Below are 14,911 nucleotides of genomic sequence, written 5' to 3'. Positions count from 1 at the left end.
AACTAGGTCAAAACCAAACTGCCAGTCTCAAGGGGTTATTGATTAATTTTCAGAAATGCCTTGCACCTGCAGCTCTCAACAGAGACATTGGGTATTCAACACTTCTGCAATATAAAGCCATCTGGTTAAGGTCAAGGGCCACTTCTGAATTCATGATAACTCTGGGAGGGTGGCTGCGAGGGGGGAGGTAATAGGTAAGGATTAATAAGAAAGCAGGGAAGTTTTACAATAACAGGAATGGGAGAGTGTCAGATAGTAAATAAGAAAGGGCTCAAATAAAAAACATAGGGAGAAGGGTTGGGGAAGAAGATGTGTAAACTTTGGGAGACTACCAAAAACCAAATTAAATAAGAGTACAAAAATTAGAAGACTTTAAACAACCCAAGCCTACCCTTGTTTTCCTTCTCTTCTCTTGCCTGTACGTTCTAGACCATAGGCTCTTTGGAGTAGGGCTCTGTCTAGGGCTCATAGCAGTTTGGGGGACACGATATAATTAATAAAAAATGAAAAGAAAAGCCTACACATTAAACACAATAGCCTGATTTCCTTTGTCTCCCGCATGTTCCTAAGACTGGACATCGGAGTCTCTCTCGAAACAGACAAAGGGGCAGATGCTATGTTCCAAGGCTGGGCACTGAACAGATGCTCTAAGCATCCGCATGCTCAATGCAACCACGCCCACCTGCTGGAACCAGACTGCTTCCACGGCCAAAGGATTTTCTGTGGCTGTGTAGGAAGGGTTGGATTTGCCCCAAAGTATGGAGAGGTTCTACCAGCAGATGGATGACAGTGTTTCAGCAAAGGACAGTAGTCCTATATTTATTACTAGCTATTCTTATGGCTCTTGAAATGGAAGGGTCCTGGGCTGTAACTCAATGAGCCATTAAACAGAGGACAGTTATCTTGATAAAGTTCAGAAGATATAATTAGCACAGTAATGAACTGGCTAATTACTGCCACGTGCTCCTCAAAATATCAAAAAAAGAAAAGGAGTACTTGTGGCACCTTAGAGACTAACAAATTTCTCTAAGGTACCACAAATACTCCTTTTCTTTTTGCGGATACAGACGAACACGGCTGCTACTCTGAAACCAGTCAAAATATCAAATGATTTTTAGGTGAATGAAAAGTTCATTTTTTTTCTTTAAAAAGACATTTTCCTGAAAACCATTTCAAAGAATAAACCCCCAACTTGCTGTGAAACGCGTTGTTATAATAGAGACGCAAGAAATCCTTGAATTGAGTATAATGAAAAAACCAAAGAAACCCACACCACCACCACACCCCACTATTTGCAAAACAAATCTTAACAACACAGCAATAAATTCAGAATTAAGGTTCCTAGGTATTCCATTAGGGACCTGTACCATAGAATTCAATGGGCTTTTTTTCCATTGACTTGAATGGGGGCAGGATCACAAGCAATCAAAAAACATTCAATACAGGAAAGATTCCATGATTACTCCTGATCTCAACAGGGTGAAATGCAGCCCTGTGCAGAAGGCCAGCACAAGCCCTGTGCACCCAGAGAATAGGGCTGAAGAGGTGCATAGGCCTTGAGCTGGCCCTCTGCATAGGGTGCCAGGCATCTGGTTTTTGACCGGAACGCCCAGTCGAAAAGGGACCCTGGCGGCTCTGGTCAGGACTGCTGACTCGGACACTAAAAGACCAGTTGGCTGCACAGCAGGACTAAGGCAAACTCTCTGCCTGCCCTGGCTCTGTGTAGCTCCCCAGAAGCGGCCGGTATGTCCGGCCCCAAGGTGCAGGGGCAATCAGGGAAGCTCCAGGTGCTGCCCCCGCCCCCAGCGCCGACTCTGCAGCTCCCATTGGCTGGGAACCGCTGTCAATGGAAGCTGTGGGGGTGGCGCCTGCAGGCTCGGGCAGCACGCACTGTGCAGAGCCACCTATCTGCGCCTCCACCTAGGAGCTGGATATGCTGGCTGCTTCTGGGAGCAGCGCAGAGCCACTTAGCCCCACTGCGCCACCGACCAGGAGCCGCCTGAGTTAAGCACTGCCTGGCTGTAACCCACTACCCAAACTCCCTGCCCCAGGTCGGAACACCCTCCAGCACCCTAACTCCCTCCCAGAGCTCATACCCCACTCCCCCTCCCACACCTGAACCCCCTACCCCAGCCCGGAGCCCCCTCCCACACCCAAACTCCCTCCCAGAGCCCACACCCCGCACCCCCTCCCGCACCCCAACCCCAGCCCTGAGCCCCCTCCCACATCCAAACTCCCTTCTGGAGCCCCCACCCCCTCCCGCACCTCAACGCCCAGCCCTGAGCCCACTCCCACACTCCCAACCCCTTGGCCCCAGCCCCATCCTCCACCCCACAACCCTCATTCCCAGTCCTACTCCAGAGCCTGCACCTCCAGCTGGAGCCCCACCCCCTTGCACTCCCCAACTCCCTGCCCCAGCCCAGAGCCCCCTCCCACACCCTGAATCCCTAATTTCTGGCCCCATCCCAGAGCCAGCACCCCCAGCTGGAGCCCTCACCCCCTCCCACACTCCAACCCCTAACCCAGCCCAGTTAAAATGAGTGAGGGTGGGGGAGAGTGAGCGACAGAGGGCGGGGGCTGGATGAGTGGGGGGTGGGGCTTCAGAGGAGGGGCGGGACCTCGGGAAAGGGGCATAGCAGGGGCATGGCAAGGATGTTTGGTTTTGTGCAATTAGAAAGTTGGCAACCGTACCTCTGCACAAGGGTGAAATTCACCCATAGAGATATAAACAGAACAACTTTGCGATCAGGGTGGAATTTTACAGTCAGGACACTTTGAGTTTTTTATTTTTAGTCGCAGCACTAAAGTTGGGAGTTAGGCACAGTTACATCCTCTCTTCCTAATGGCTGAGTGATTCCTGGCGCTGGACATTAGCGGACCGTAGCCCTTTCCGTCTTCCTAGTCTATGTTTCCATGGTAATGTTCTGCAGCAGCACCCTGAGCAGCAGCTATCAGCAAAATATGGCTACCAAAGAGAGCACTTCGGAAATTACTATTCAATTACCAGCATGGCCAATGAACAGGGCTTTGTGATAGTCATGGTCAGTCTTAAAACCCCCCCAAAAGATCTCTCTCTTTGAAGGGATGCGTTATAGAGCAATCTTCCCCTCGAGTCACTTTACGCTGTAGAATGAGCCATCGGCCTTGTGAGTGAAGGCAATCGTGGCATTTTAGACAATCACTCACTGACACCAGACCAAAGAAAAATGACAGGGGGGGAGGTTAAATGGAATACAAGGACAATAAAGGGATTCAGACCATGGCTAGGTGAACAATTCAGAAGCTTCCCCCTGGGGAGGCTAGCCCCCTGCCCTGCCTCTTCTGGTCAAGGCCATGCCCCCACTCACTGCTCTCAGCCCCTCTGTGGCCTCAGCTGGGGTGGGGTGGGGGGGCTAAGAGCTTAGCCCTTCCTCCCCATGGCTCTGGCCAGGGCAGGGCAGGTATTATCAGTAAAATTAACAGCACCAGCAATTGTATCCATTTAGATAGCTATCTGGTTTGTGAGTCTGAGGGCAAATGTAAGCCATATGGAAGCAGTTACAGTTGCGGGGAGGGACTGTTGGTTAAGTCAGGGGGTGGGCTCAGTGAGAGAAGTAAAGTTACTGTTTAATTTTATCAGTTTGTTCCAAAACCTCCTTTAGTGACACCTCAGTCTGGGACAGTTCCCCAGATTTGTCACCTAAAAAGAATGGCTCAGGTGTGGGAATTTCCCTCACATTCTCTGCAGTGAAGACCGAAGCAAAGAATTCATTTAGCTTTTCCGCAATGGCCTTGTATTCCTTGAGTGCTCCTTTGGCAGCTTGATTATCCAGTGGCCCCACTGATTGTTTGGCAGGCTTCGTACTTCTGATGTACTTAAAAAATTGCTGTTTGTTATTGTGTATTTTGCTAGTTGCTCTTCAATTCTTTTTTTGGCCCACCTCATTATACTTTTCAATTTTCTTGCCAGAGTTTATGCTCTTTTCTATTTTCCTCAGTAGGATTTGACTTCCAATTTTTAAAGAATGTCCTTTTGCCTCTAACCACATCTTTTACTCTGTTGTTTAGCCATGGTGGCATTTTTTTTTGATCCTCTTACTGTTTTTTTATTTATTTGGGTTATGGTTAGTTTGAGCCTCTATTATGATGTTTTAAAATACTTTCCAAGCAGCTTGCAGGCATTTCACTCTTGTGACTCTTTCTTTTAATTTCCATTTAACTATCATCCTAATTTTTGTGTAGTTGCCCTTTTTGAAGTTAAATGCTACTGTGGTGGGTTTCTTTGGCATTTCTTTGGCATTTTTTCTCTTACAAGGATGTTCAATTTAATTACATTATAGTCACTATTACTGAGCAGTTCAGCTATACTCACCTCTTAGACCAGATTCTGTGCTCCACCTAGAACTAAATCAAGAACTGTCTCTCCCGTAGTGGGTTCCCTGACTAGCTGCTCCAAGAAGCAGTCATTAATAGTGTCTAGAAATTTAATCTCTGAGATGACATCTCCCCAGTCAATATGGGGATAGTTGAAATCCCCCTTTATTATTGGGTTTTCTGTTTTCGTAGCCTCTCTAATCTCTCTGAACATTTCACAATCACCATCACCATTGTGGTCAGGTGATCGGTAATACATTCATACTGCTATACTCTTATTCAAGCATGGAATTTCTAGCCATGCAGATTCTATGGTATAGTTTGATTCATTTAAAATGTTTACTATATTTGACTCTGTGCCCTTTCTTTCACATATAGTGCCACTCCTCCCACCAGCACAACCTACTCTGTCATTGCTATATATTTTGTACCCTGGTATAACCATGTCCCTTTCACTGTCACGGTTTCACCACATTTCTGTAATGCCAATTATATCAATATCCTCATCTAATACCAGGCACTCAAGTTCACCCGTTTTAGCACTTATAAAATTTGTCAAAATTGGGTTATCTGCCTTCATGTGGTGTAATTGAATGGGATTCTTTTTTGTTTGACTGTTTCTTTTGAGTACCTACCTGTCTTTTATCAAATTCTGTCCTTTCCCCTTCTCTGGGATATAGAGTATCACCATTAATAAATCTTCCCCCAAAGGATGTCTCTGTCCAAACCACGTGCTCCTCTGCACCTGTCAGCTTTCCCACAACCCTTAGTTTAAAAATCCCCCTACAACTATTTTAATTTGACATGCCAGCAACCTGGTTCCATTTTGATTTAGGTGGAGCCTATCCTTCCTATATAGGCTCCTCCTTTCCCAAAAGTTTCCCAATTCCTAGTAATCAAAATTCCTCCTCCAAACACCATTATCTCATCCATGCATTGAGATCCTGCAGTTCTGCCTGTCCTGTCTAAGTGGCCTTTTACTTGGAACTGGAAGCATTTCAGAGAATGGTACCATGGAGGTCCTGAACTTTAATCTCTTGCCTAGCAGCCTAAATTTGGCCGCCAGGATTTCTCTCCTACCTTTCTCTATGTCACTGGTACCTACATGTACCACAACCACCAGCTCCTCCCCAGCACTACATGTAAGTCTATCTCAGTGGTCTCCAACCTTTTTTTATGCCCAAGATCACTTTTTGAATTTAAGGGCAACCCAGGATCTACCCCGCGCCTTCTCTGAGGCCCCGCTTCACTCACTCCAGGCCATCCCCGCACCCTGCCAGCCAGTAGTGCACCATGTGGCCATGCTGCTCCCGGAAGGGGCCAACATGTCTCTGTGGCCCCTGGGGGAGGCACGTGGCTCCGCATGCTGCCCCTCTCTGCAGGTACTGCCCCTGTTCCTGGGAGCTGTGGGGGTGGTGCTTGCAGGCAGGAGCAGGGTGTGGAGACTCTTGCCCCTCCTCCCCGGCGGGGCTGCTGCGGGCATGCTGGCTGCTTCTGGGAGTGGCATGGGGCCGCGGCAGGCAGGGAGCTTGCCTTAGAGTCAGGCAGCCCTGCTGCGCTGCTGTGGCTGGAGATTGCAATCAGCGGGGAGAGTCTCCAGGATCGACAGGTTGGTGACCACTGGTCTATCTAGATGCATAACCTACGCACCTGGCAGGCAGTTCACCACGTGGTTCTCCTACTCATCACAAACCCAACTATCTATATTTCTAATAATCCAATCCCTCATTACTATTACCTGTCTCTTCCTAATAACTGGGGTCTGTGCAAGAGGATACCATGACATCATCTGGAAGGAGGGTCCCAACTATGGGATCGTTTCCTTCCTCTCCAGCTTGATGTCTCCTTCCCCAAGACTTTAATCCTCCTCCACAGCACACAGCTGGTCAAGACTCAGAATGGGACCGCTCTACTGTGTCTCAGCTATATATCTCTGTGCCTCCCTTAGCTCTTCTAGTTCAGCCACTCCGTCCTCCGGAGACTGTACTGAGACCCTGAGGGGCATGAGTTGCTTGCATCAAATGCACACACATCCCTCTCCTCCACAAAGCAGGTGCTCATACATGCTGCATTCAGTGCAATAAAGCGGGTAGTCCCCCACCCTGCTGATGGAATTCTGCCTGCAATATTGGTACTCTTTGAAGGTGGGAATTATTTGTTCTTTGTTTGGGGGCGGGGGGGGGGGGGGGTGAGCTATTGGTCTAAGTCTGCTAACACACGCACACAGAGTTTATATGTTTAAACAGAGCTAAGCAAAGATCTAGATGTTTTTGAAATGCATGAGTTGATTATTGCCTAAGCTACCAGAATATAGTTTGCTCTACAAAATAACCTTTGGCTGATCGAACAAAGTAGTTCCCTTTGTCACCCCAGCCTGAAGAACTCTATCTTATCAGCCAATCACCAGAGCTTTGTGGTGGGAATAACCTAACCAGAGTGCAGGCTGCATACTTCTGTGGCAGCTCATTACCTTCCCCAAAAGTCTCATTGCTGGTGAGCCATGGAGCTGCTTGTAAATGTAAGAAAATGGATAGAAGAAAACAAAGCTGCTTTTTTGCCCCCCGTCTGCAATAAGCTTATGTAAGTAAATGAAGATCTTGTTTTACCTTGAATATTCTCAGGGATAAAAGGAACCTGCTGTAAATTTCATGCAAATGGGAAAGATTAATGAGTGTGGATAAAATTGTTCTTCCTGTCTGGGCACAGGCTTTTTTTTAAAAAGACAGAAAGTGCTTGAAAACTGTTTAATGTTTTAAAATAGATGGAGTGCTGTGTTCAGCACACTGCAATCTATGGCCCTGATCCACAGTTCATTGAAGTCTACAGCACTCTTTCTACTGACTTCAGTGAGCTTTGGATTAGGCCCTATGGGAGAAAAATCTCATAGGATCACACTCGCGCATTATGAGATTCACCTAATAAATTACCACTACTTCCCCCCCCCCCCACTTTGTGTTTCCAGACTTGGTGGTGAAAGCCATTCCAGCAGTGAGAGAGGGGCCACTCCAGCTCCAGAAGTGAAGGATGACCCCATTATTACAATCAAAGAATAGCAGAGTAATCCATAAAACCAGGGGGCAGGGAAGAAGAGGGATGCTGAGAGAGTTAAATTCATTACCACCGCTGTCAGCTGGGGGCTCTGTGAGCTGCTCTGGCCTATTCAGTTTCCTGACTGTGACTCAGGCTATGTCTACACTAGCACTTTTGTTGTTATAACTTATGTCGCTCAGGGGTATGAAAAAACACCCCTCCGAGTGACATAAGTTTCACTGACAAAAGCACCGGTGTGGACACTTGCAGTGTGGCTGTGCCAGGGTCCAGAATTTGGCACCTTCTTCCAATCACAGTAATAACAATTATTTCTTATGTCAGTGGAATAAAGCATAATGTGTTTGCTTCTGAACCTACAGTACATGAATAAGAAAAGAAGGGTCTCCTTAAGAAGAGTTTCCATTTCCTATCCCTCTTTTTTATATATATTATAATGTTTTTATATTATAATCCAATTTTCACATTATATTATGTTCCTTTTATTTTCTGTGATACATGTTTTAATCCATCGAAAGGAAATTGCAAATGAACAAAACTTCCAGGAACCACTTCTTTTTCTCCTACCCCAAAGGATTCCCTGTAATTGAAAGCCGAATAGCCGGTTCTGACAGTTAAGGAATGTTAATGCTTTTCATGACTGTGTGTAAATGCTTGCTTTTCTGAGTAACTATGCCAAGATACAGATTTCATGGAGGATGTGCACATTCCCTCATCTATTGAAAGTACCGTTTGATGTTCTATTGTAGACAGAAAGAAAGACAAAAATGCTTGGCCTGCGTAGATCTCATGGCATGAAAGAGCACAAGAAAGTGTCTTCTGTTTCTGATTTCTTTCATTCGATTATTAGTTTGAAATATTCATTTAAAATGAATTCTGCTATACTTTTGCAAGGTGGCTTCATTTCTAAGCTTAACAATAGCACCTTTTAACAATAGCACCTGTGCTATTGTTGAAGTATTTTGAAGTATTTTGAATATTCCTCCTTTCTGCTCTTCATCAATAAGGGATATCTACTTTGCTGTTGCAGCAAACTTTTTTTCCCCCACCCCTAAACACTCTTCCTGCCTTGGGTCAAATCTCTCTGCAAAGCTTCAGAAAATTGTTCTTGTGCAGGGGAATCTCACAGAAGTCAGAATGAAAAAATCATTCCCATTAGGGTGACCAGCATCAACCCATCTGGCCACAGCTAGTACCAGAGCTGGTTAAATAATGGTGAATGTTTTTGGAAAATGTTCATCTCTCAGTGTAACCTCAGCCTATGGTGAAAGAGACTGAATTTGTCTAATAAATACCTATGGCTCCTAAGTTTCTCTCTGCCTTTCTCCTGTCTCTATCAAAATGTCAGCAGGGCTTTTAAAAGGACTCCAGGGTCTATGGCAAAAATGGCTAGCAGATTTCTGAAATTGTTTCAAAACTTTGGTTCTATCTCCACACTAAAATCAGTTGTGTGAGGTGCATTAGGTGGTGATCCTATCACCATTTCTATCACAGTGGGCAACCTTTACAAAAATGCCTAAGTGACTTAGGAGTCTCCCGAAACCCACAACAGCAAGTCTCAGAGACCGGGTCAACGGATTTGGGTTCATGCTACGGAGCTAAACATAGCAGCATTCCCGCTTGGGCTGGTGGCCGGGCAGAACCCACACTTGGCAAAAGCAGCCTAAGCAATTGCTTAGGCCCTGAGCAGCTCAAGAGGGCCCCATATTTGCCTGTTTTAGTGTTGGGGGGGGGGGTGGAAAATATGCCTTCTTAGGCCCCAGTGGGCTAGCACCAGCTCTGAGCCTGGGGTCTGAAACCTGGTGAGGGAAGGGGGTCTCAGAACCTGGGCTCCAGCCCAAGCAGGAGTGTCTACGCTGCTATTTTTAGCCTCGTAGCTTAAGCCCTGTGAGCCCAAGTCAGTTGACTTGCATGTTCCAACATCTCAGAAACTCTCCTAACATGACTCTGTTGAAGATGGCTGAGTGTAGGCATGGTGACAACACACTCGGCATTGAGGCCCAGATTCAATGTGAACAGATTGCTTCTCTATCTCTGTGGTAGCTCCGTGTCCCCCTGCTCTCATCCCGGAGTTGCATTTCATGGTCGTGTTACTCCACTGCTACTGGACTACCAAGGACTTCCCAGCCAGAGCTGTTCCCAGCTCTATTCCCAGCATCCCCTTCAATAGGAGTCTCTCTGTGGTGTAAGATACTACCTGGGAAATGTAATACCTCTGGCTGCTGACCTGGGGGAAGGGTGAGATCCACACATAGAGGGTCCCTTCTGCACATGGAACTTGGAGGTACAGTCTGGCCTGAAGGGAGCTGCCTGAAGGCTAATTCTGGCATTCAGAGTAGTAGAGCTGAGAGAAAAAGTGCTCATCAGAATTCATAAGCATGGCAGAATTAGACAGAGGGCCTGATTCCCCTCTCACTTCCACCACTTTAGAATCAGGTGCAACTCTGGTGAACTCATTCCTGTGGCACCATTGTAAGAGTGGTGTAAGCGAGAGAGGATTCAGGACCAACATTCTTAACATCAGTAGCTTTCAGTAACTTTACGAGCTGTGAAGCATTACATTTTACTTACAAACTTCTAGTCTAATCAGGTGATATTGCAACGATAATAATACCTAGCTCTCATATAGCACTTTTCATCTTTAGATCTCAAAGCATGTTATAAAACCCAGGTCTCCTGAATTCCAGTCCAGGGGCCTATTCACTGGGCCATATTGCCTAAACTATTTAATAAATTAGTTATTGGCTGTAAAATACTTCTAAATCCTCAGATGAATATAGAAATGCAAGATATTCTTACTGATCTCTTTAAAATATTTTTTCCAGGCACTGTCAGCAGCTGAATGTGATGTTTGTTGGAGGACCAAACCAAAGGAAGGATTATCATATTGAAGAAGGAGAAGAGGTAACACATAGTACATTTATGTTTTACTGCTTTTATTGATCTCTAAGTTTAAGAAATTTATAAGTGATACCTGCAAATTAGTAATGTCCTGCTTAATTCTATTAAACTGATCAGTGGTCGGCAGAGAACAGAACTAGCAGTTCCATCAAAATACTTCATGAAATTGGGTCAATTTCACCAGAATTTTGTTTAGGAAAAGAATGCAAAAAAGTTCCAACAATGTCAAAATGTCCCATTGCAATATTTTCTGAATGAAACTTTTCAGTTTTTCATGTTTAAATGATGTTTTGTTTTGCATTCTGTATTTTCTATTCTAGATTATAATACAATACAACACTTTTTAAAATATCAAAATCTAAAAGAAACATTTAGAATTTCCCCCTCAATTTTCCTTTATGGAGAATTTAAATTTTTTGGTTTTCATTCCAATTCAGAATGAAAAAAATTCAACATCGGGAAATCCTTTGCACAGCTCTAGTATTTATGTAATGGGGTTATGCTTTCTACTGAGAGAAGGCATGCTTCGCACCTTGAGTAGCCATTTGCCCACGTGTGGAGTGCAAATAGACCAAATCAAATAAAAATGGCAACATCTTACACCCAAATTTGCGCTGCTGTAAGCCTGGGATTTTCAAATAAACACAAATGAGCTAGATACAAAACTCCCATTACATTTCAATGGAATTTGACCACCTAATTCCCATAGTATAATGAATATTTGAAAATGTCAGCCTAAATGACTTCACAAAAACAAGGCAGTACAGGATTAGGCCTAGCATTTTTAAAAGACTTTGTGGGAGTTTATATACTTACCATGGAAACAATTAATAGAATCATACCTTAGGTGATTTTATATTGTAATAGTAATATAGCTTAATTGTAACTGAGGTGAAAAGCACCTGTTATATATTTATAAGTAAATATTGCTGGGAAAAACTGAGTGCATTTTTCTCTATAATAGATAAGATCCTGGTGAAAGAGGTAATCACAACTGTAGGATGTCAGGTTACAAAACATTTGAAGGAACCTCCGATCTCTATTCTGATGTTATACTACATTATTATTACATAGTATTGATAGGGTTGGGTGAAGCTAAAGGAGTTAAGGTTTGGCACTGGAGCTATTGTGGTGGGCACAGGCGCTGGAACTAGGGGTGCTGGGGGTGCTGCTGCACCCCCTGGCTTGAAGTGGTTTCCATCATATACAGTGTTTACAGTTTGGTTCAATGGCTGTCAGTACCCCCACTATACAAATTGTTCCAGCACCCCTGGTGATGGGGTTGCAAAATTAAAATTAATGACCCCAAACCACCCGAATAGGTGACAACTAGGCGTGTGCGATCTTGGGGGGGACGGGATATTTCTGTATTGAAGCAGATTTCTTGGGGTATTTGAGTGGCCCATTCCATGATGCGATCTACTTTTCTTGTGGAGTGTCCTTGTTTGGTGATGGTGGTTTGAACTGTATTCTGGTCTATATCCCGGACTTCCTCCTCGGAGCATATTCTGTGGTATCTGAGTGCTGGCTTTAGATAACAGATTTCTGGGTGTGTTTGGAGGGGTTGCTGGATCTATGAAGGTAGGTGTGGTGATCCATTTGTTTCTTGTATGTAGCTGCCTGTAGAGTTCCGTTGCTGAAGTTGATCCTGGTGTCCAGGAAGTTGATGCTAGTGTGGGAGTGTTCCAAAGAGAGTTTAATGTACAGGTGGTGGTTGTTGAAGCTGTGGTGGAAATTCATAACCTAGTTGTCACCTACCACCCCACACTGGAACCCATAAGAGGTATCATCCAACAACTACAACCCATCCTGAAAGAAATCTTTCTTGAACCCCCTCTTCTGGCCTTCAAACAACCACCCAACCTAGGGGCCACCAAATGAAATTAATGGGTAGCAGGTTTAAAACAAATAAAAGGAAGTTCTTCTTCACTCAGCGCACAGTCAACCTGTGGAACTCCTTGCCTGAGGAGGTTGTGAAGAATAGGACTATAACAGGGTTTAAAAGAGAACTGGATAAATTCATGGAGGTTAAGTCCATTAATAGCTATTAGCCAGGATGGGTAAGGAATGGTGTCCCTAGCCTCTGTTTGTCAGAGGGTGGAGATGGATGGCAGGAGAGAGATCACTAGATCATTACCTGTTAGGTTCACTCCCTCTGGGGCACCTGGCATTGGCCACTGTCGGCAGACAGGATACTGGGCTGGATGGACCTTTGGTCTGACCCAGTATGGCCATTCTTACGTTCTTAACTTCTCCAAGCTCACTGTGAGAAGCAAGCTCCCCACAGACCAGGACACACCAACTCAAAGCGGCACCAGACCCTGCCAGAAAAACATATGCAAAACCTGCATACATATCTCCACTGCTCCAGTGATCAACACCACCCACAACACATCTTTCATGCCTATCACAACATGTGGTATACCTCATCTAGTGCAAGAAATGCCCCAATAACAGCTATATGGGTAAAACCAGACAACCACTATGCTCTTGAATGAACTCACACAGGAAATGACAAAAGGCAAAAACACCACATCACCTGTGGGTGAACACTTTTCACAAAGCGATCACTCCGTATCTGACCTATCCGTCCTCATCCTCAAAGGAAACCTGCACACCACTTCCAAAAAATGACCCTGAGAGCTTAAATTAATAACTTTGCTAGACACTAAAAGTCATGGACAGATCAGAGACACTGGATTTATGACTTATGAAAACAATCTATAACCCACTAACAACCCCCCTCTTCAGTTGCCTTTCCCCTGCCACTTGCATTTCTCCCTATGACTAGAGGGCTATTAATGGGTCACTTTATCTTGAACGGTCCCTTGAAATATGTGTTATCTACTTATGCCAAACACTTTGTTCACCTTGTATTTAGCAGTGACACTCTGAGCCCTGATCTACACCACAGAGTTAGGTCGATGCAAGGCAGCTTACATCGACCTAACTCTTTAAGCATTCTCAAAAAGAAAAGGAGTACTTATGGCACTTTAGAGACTAACCAATTTATTTGAGCATAAGCTTTCGTGACCTACAGCTCACTTCACTTTAAGTATTGTGATACAGCATGGCCAAAGGGCAGCAGGAGAGTGTGAGAAGGGACTCTTATTCCCGGTAGAGGGAAGAAAGTTTGCTGTAGATTAATTAAAGCACCTAAAGCCAATTAGAGCACCTGAAGCCACTTAGAGCACCTGAAGCTAGTCACCTGATAAAGCCCCCCTGCTTCAATCAGACAAGAGGAGGAGTTGAAGCAGAGTGGATTGGTGTTGGAGCAGAGAGCAGTTTGGAGGAGTTGAAGCAGAGTGGATTGGTGTTGGAGCAGAGAGCAGTTTGGAGGGAAGCAGAGGAGAGTTTGGAGAAGTGCTGTGGTGGGCTAAGAAGACCAAGACCCTAGGTAAAGGGACACCTGGTTTGTGCAGAGGGAGGGCAGGAAGCCCCATAAGCTGAAGGGCAGGAGAGGGAAGTAGCCTGGGGAAGGAACCGCTAGTTCAAGTGGTTTACTGCTATCGCTAGGGCCCCTGGGCTGGGACCCAGAGTAGAGGGTGGGCCCAGGTCCCTCCCTCTCCACTAGTCTAGGACACTAGTGGGGCAGTTAATACCCCAGTTCAGGGGCAAGAAACTGTGCCCTGAATGTCACCCCAAGAAGAGAAAGCGTGAGACCCATCATAGTAGTGCTGGCAACTTGCCACAGCATCTACACTAAAATGTCACTCCTGCTGATGTAACTCACCCTACGCTGACTTAATAAATCCAACTCCGTGAGAGGTGTAGTGCTTAGGTCGATATATTTTGTCTGATGCAGTGTCAGTGTAAACCCTGCATTGCTCACATTGACTGTTGCTGGCTTTCTGAAGCCATCCCACTATGCCCCACACTGACAGTTCAATTGTTGCAAGTGCTCCTGGTGAGGATGCGCAATGCCAACACAAGGAGCGTAGTGTGGACATGCAAAAGCAATTTAATTACTGAAGTGGACGTATGTCAACATAACTTAGGTTGACATAATTTTGTAGTGTGGATATACCCTAAGTAAGTTTCCCAGCCCTGAAGAGCTCTGTGTAAGTTCATAATCTTGTCTCTCTCACTAAGAGAAGATGGTCCAATAAAAGATACTACCTCACCTACTTTGTCTCTTGTTTTCTGTTTTTTCTATTAAGCTGGAAAGAAAGAAATAAAATTGAACACTAGTTGTCACTCTAAGCCTATCTTTCCCGTCTTTGTACCCATCTGTCTGTATTCTCAAGCTGCATATGATGGACTTGGCTTTTACAAATTGCTGAAATAGAAATGACAGGAATTAATTAATTTCAGCCAGGAAATTCAAGAGGACAATAAATAAAGCTGAGAAAAGCAGTATGAAGTTTAGCCTTTTCATGCATGAACTGCTCTCTGTCTCAAACCTTTCCAGTCTTAATGCTGAATCCCATCTCTTTGCACTGAATGCACTTTTCAAGTTACAAGATTGGTTACGTGGAAAAGTTCCTATGATAATTAACATGAAGTTCCTTGGAAAATAGCAAATATTTTTTCCTTCCCTAACTGTACACATATTATGACAACACAGGTAAAAAGCAATCAAATTTCTTTTACAGCAGCTGCCTATTAA

The 14,911-nt window shown here is 44.9% G+C and overlaps 1 protein-coding gene across 1 annotated transcript in view; it reads left to right on the top strand.

Moving 5' to 3' along the window:
* Positions 1-6,710: 6,710 nt before the first annotated feature.
* Positions 6,711-14,911, top strand: part of LOC102930437 (3-hydroxyanthranilate 3,4-dioxygenase) — a 52,977-nt gene continuing 44,776 nt past the window's right edge. Inside the window, exons 1-2 of the mRNA XM_007066077.3 lie at positions 6,711-6,933; positions 10,227-10,305. Of these exons, the coding sequence (XP_007066139.2) occupies positions 6,854-6,933; positions 10,227-10,305 (159 nt within the window). The 5' untranslated portion in view covers positions 6,711-6,853. The remainder of the gene's footprint in view (positions 6,934-10,226; positions 10,306-14,911) is intronic.

Source organism: Chelonia mydas, chromosome 3, assembly GCF_015237465.2.
Source record: "Chelonia mydas isolate rCheMyd1 chromosome 3, rCheMyd1.pri.v2, whole genome shotgun sequence".
Taxonomy (NCBI): Eukaryota; Metazoa; Chordata; order Testudines; family Cheloniidae; genus Chelonia; species Chelonia mydas.
The sequence above is the reverse complement of the archived record's forward strand: the minus strand, read 5'-3'. Positions and strand labels throughout refer to the sequence as shown.